Source organism: Aureococcus anophagefferens (genome assembly GCF_000186865.1).
Source record: "Aureococcus anophagefferens unplaced genomic scaffold AURANscaffold_299, whole genome shotgun sequence".
Taxonomy (NCBI): domain Eukaryota; class Pelagophyceae; order Pelagomonadales; family Pelagomonadaceae; genus Aureococcus; species Aureococcus anophagefferens.
Genome location: NW_008705829.1, coordinates 1,770 through 2,997, shown reverse-complemented (window position 1 = coordinate 2,997; position 1,228 = coordinate 1,770). Strand labels below are relative to the sequence as shown.

The following is a 1,228-nucleotide window of genomic DNA, read 5'->3' as shown; positions in this document are numbered from 1 at the left end:
TTCGTCGCCGAGTTCGAGAGCGGCGAGACGACCCAGCACTCGGTCCTCGACGACCACGGCCTGGAGATCGCGCTGTCCGCGACGCGGTACGCGGAGCTCGCGATCAACAACGGCCGCCGCGCCGACGCGCTCGCGGAGCTGCGCGGCGCCGAGGCCTACCTCGCGTCGACGACCTCCAACGGCTTCCAGGCGTCCGTGAACGTGCGCCTCAAGGCCGAGCACATGGTCAAGATGGCCAGGTTCGTCGCGAACGCGATCCCCGACTTCCCGCCGCTGAACGTGTCCCACGTGTCGCCGAAGCGCCTCCGGGACACGGTGGACTCGCTGCGCCAGGGGAACCAGGAGCTCGGCCACGTCCACGTCTGGTCCCACGCGACGCTCGTGGATTATCTTCTAGCGGCGGAGAAGGCCGTGCCCGACGACGCGCACTTCGTGGCTCTGGCGGCCGAGGTCTGCGGCATGCCCTACGGCCCGGCGCAGCCCCTCGACGACGCGCCGCACACGGAGTACCGCATCGTCCTCCAGCGCGCGATCCCGCGGCGCGAGGGCCCGCGGAGCGAGCCCGACGGATCCCGGGGGCCGCACGTCGACCTCGGCAAGCGGTGGATCGTCATGGCGGCGCTGTCGCGGCGCTACCAGGCGGGCCACGCGCGGGCCTGGCCCGTGCTCCTCCCCGCGCGGGACCACGCGGGCGGGAGCCCCGGGAGCCGCTTCCCGCCCGCGGACCTGGCGGACCTCTTCCCGAAGAAGCGCGCGGACGGGCGGCCCGCGCGCTGGGCGGACCCGCCGCCGCGGGGCCGCCAGCGCGGGCCCCTCGCGGGCATCCCGAACCCGATCCTCCCCGGCGGCGGGCTCCACCCGGCCTACGCGAAGCTCGACATCTCGCCGGTGGAGATCAGGGCAGGACAAGGGTGATTCAACGCCGCTTCAACGTGAGTGTTCCGCGCGCGCGCGTTTCGGAAACAGCACCAACGCTTCGAGAGCGCTCCGAGAGATGATCGCTCGTCCAAAAATCAGCCGAAACGAGCGGAAAACGACCGAGATAGGAGCCTTTGAAGTTGGGAATTTCGCACCCTTTTCCTGCCCAGGTGGAGATGGAGGTCCTCGAGCACGCGGCTAAGATCGCCGCGACGCTCGGCGACGACGACGACGACGACGACATGATGGCGCCGCCGCCGGGCGGGACCGCCGACGCGCCCGGGGCGCCCGCCGACCCTCCGCCGGGGCT

At 72.0% G+C, this 1,228-nt stretch overlaps 1 protein-coding gene across 1 annotated transcript in view; it reads left to right on the top strand.

The window, feature by feature from the left end:
• Positions 1-1,228, top strand: part of AURANDRAFT_68689 (hypothetical protein) — a gene marked incomplete at both ends in the record, with an annotated part of 8,905 nt that overhangs the window by 5,943 nt on the left and 1,734 nt on the right. Inside the window, 2 exons of the mRNA XM_009044404.1 lie at positions 37-888; positions 1,089-1,100. Coding sequence (XP_009042652.1) covers positions 37-888; positions 1,089-1,100 — 864 coding nt within the window. The remainder of the gene's footprint in view (positions 1-36; positions 889-1,088; positions 1,101-1,228) is intronic.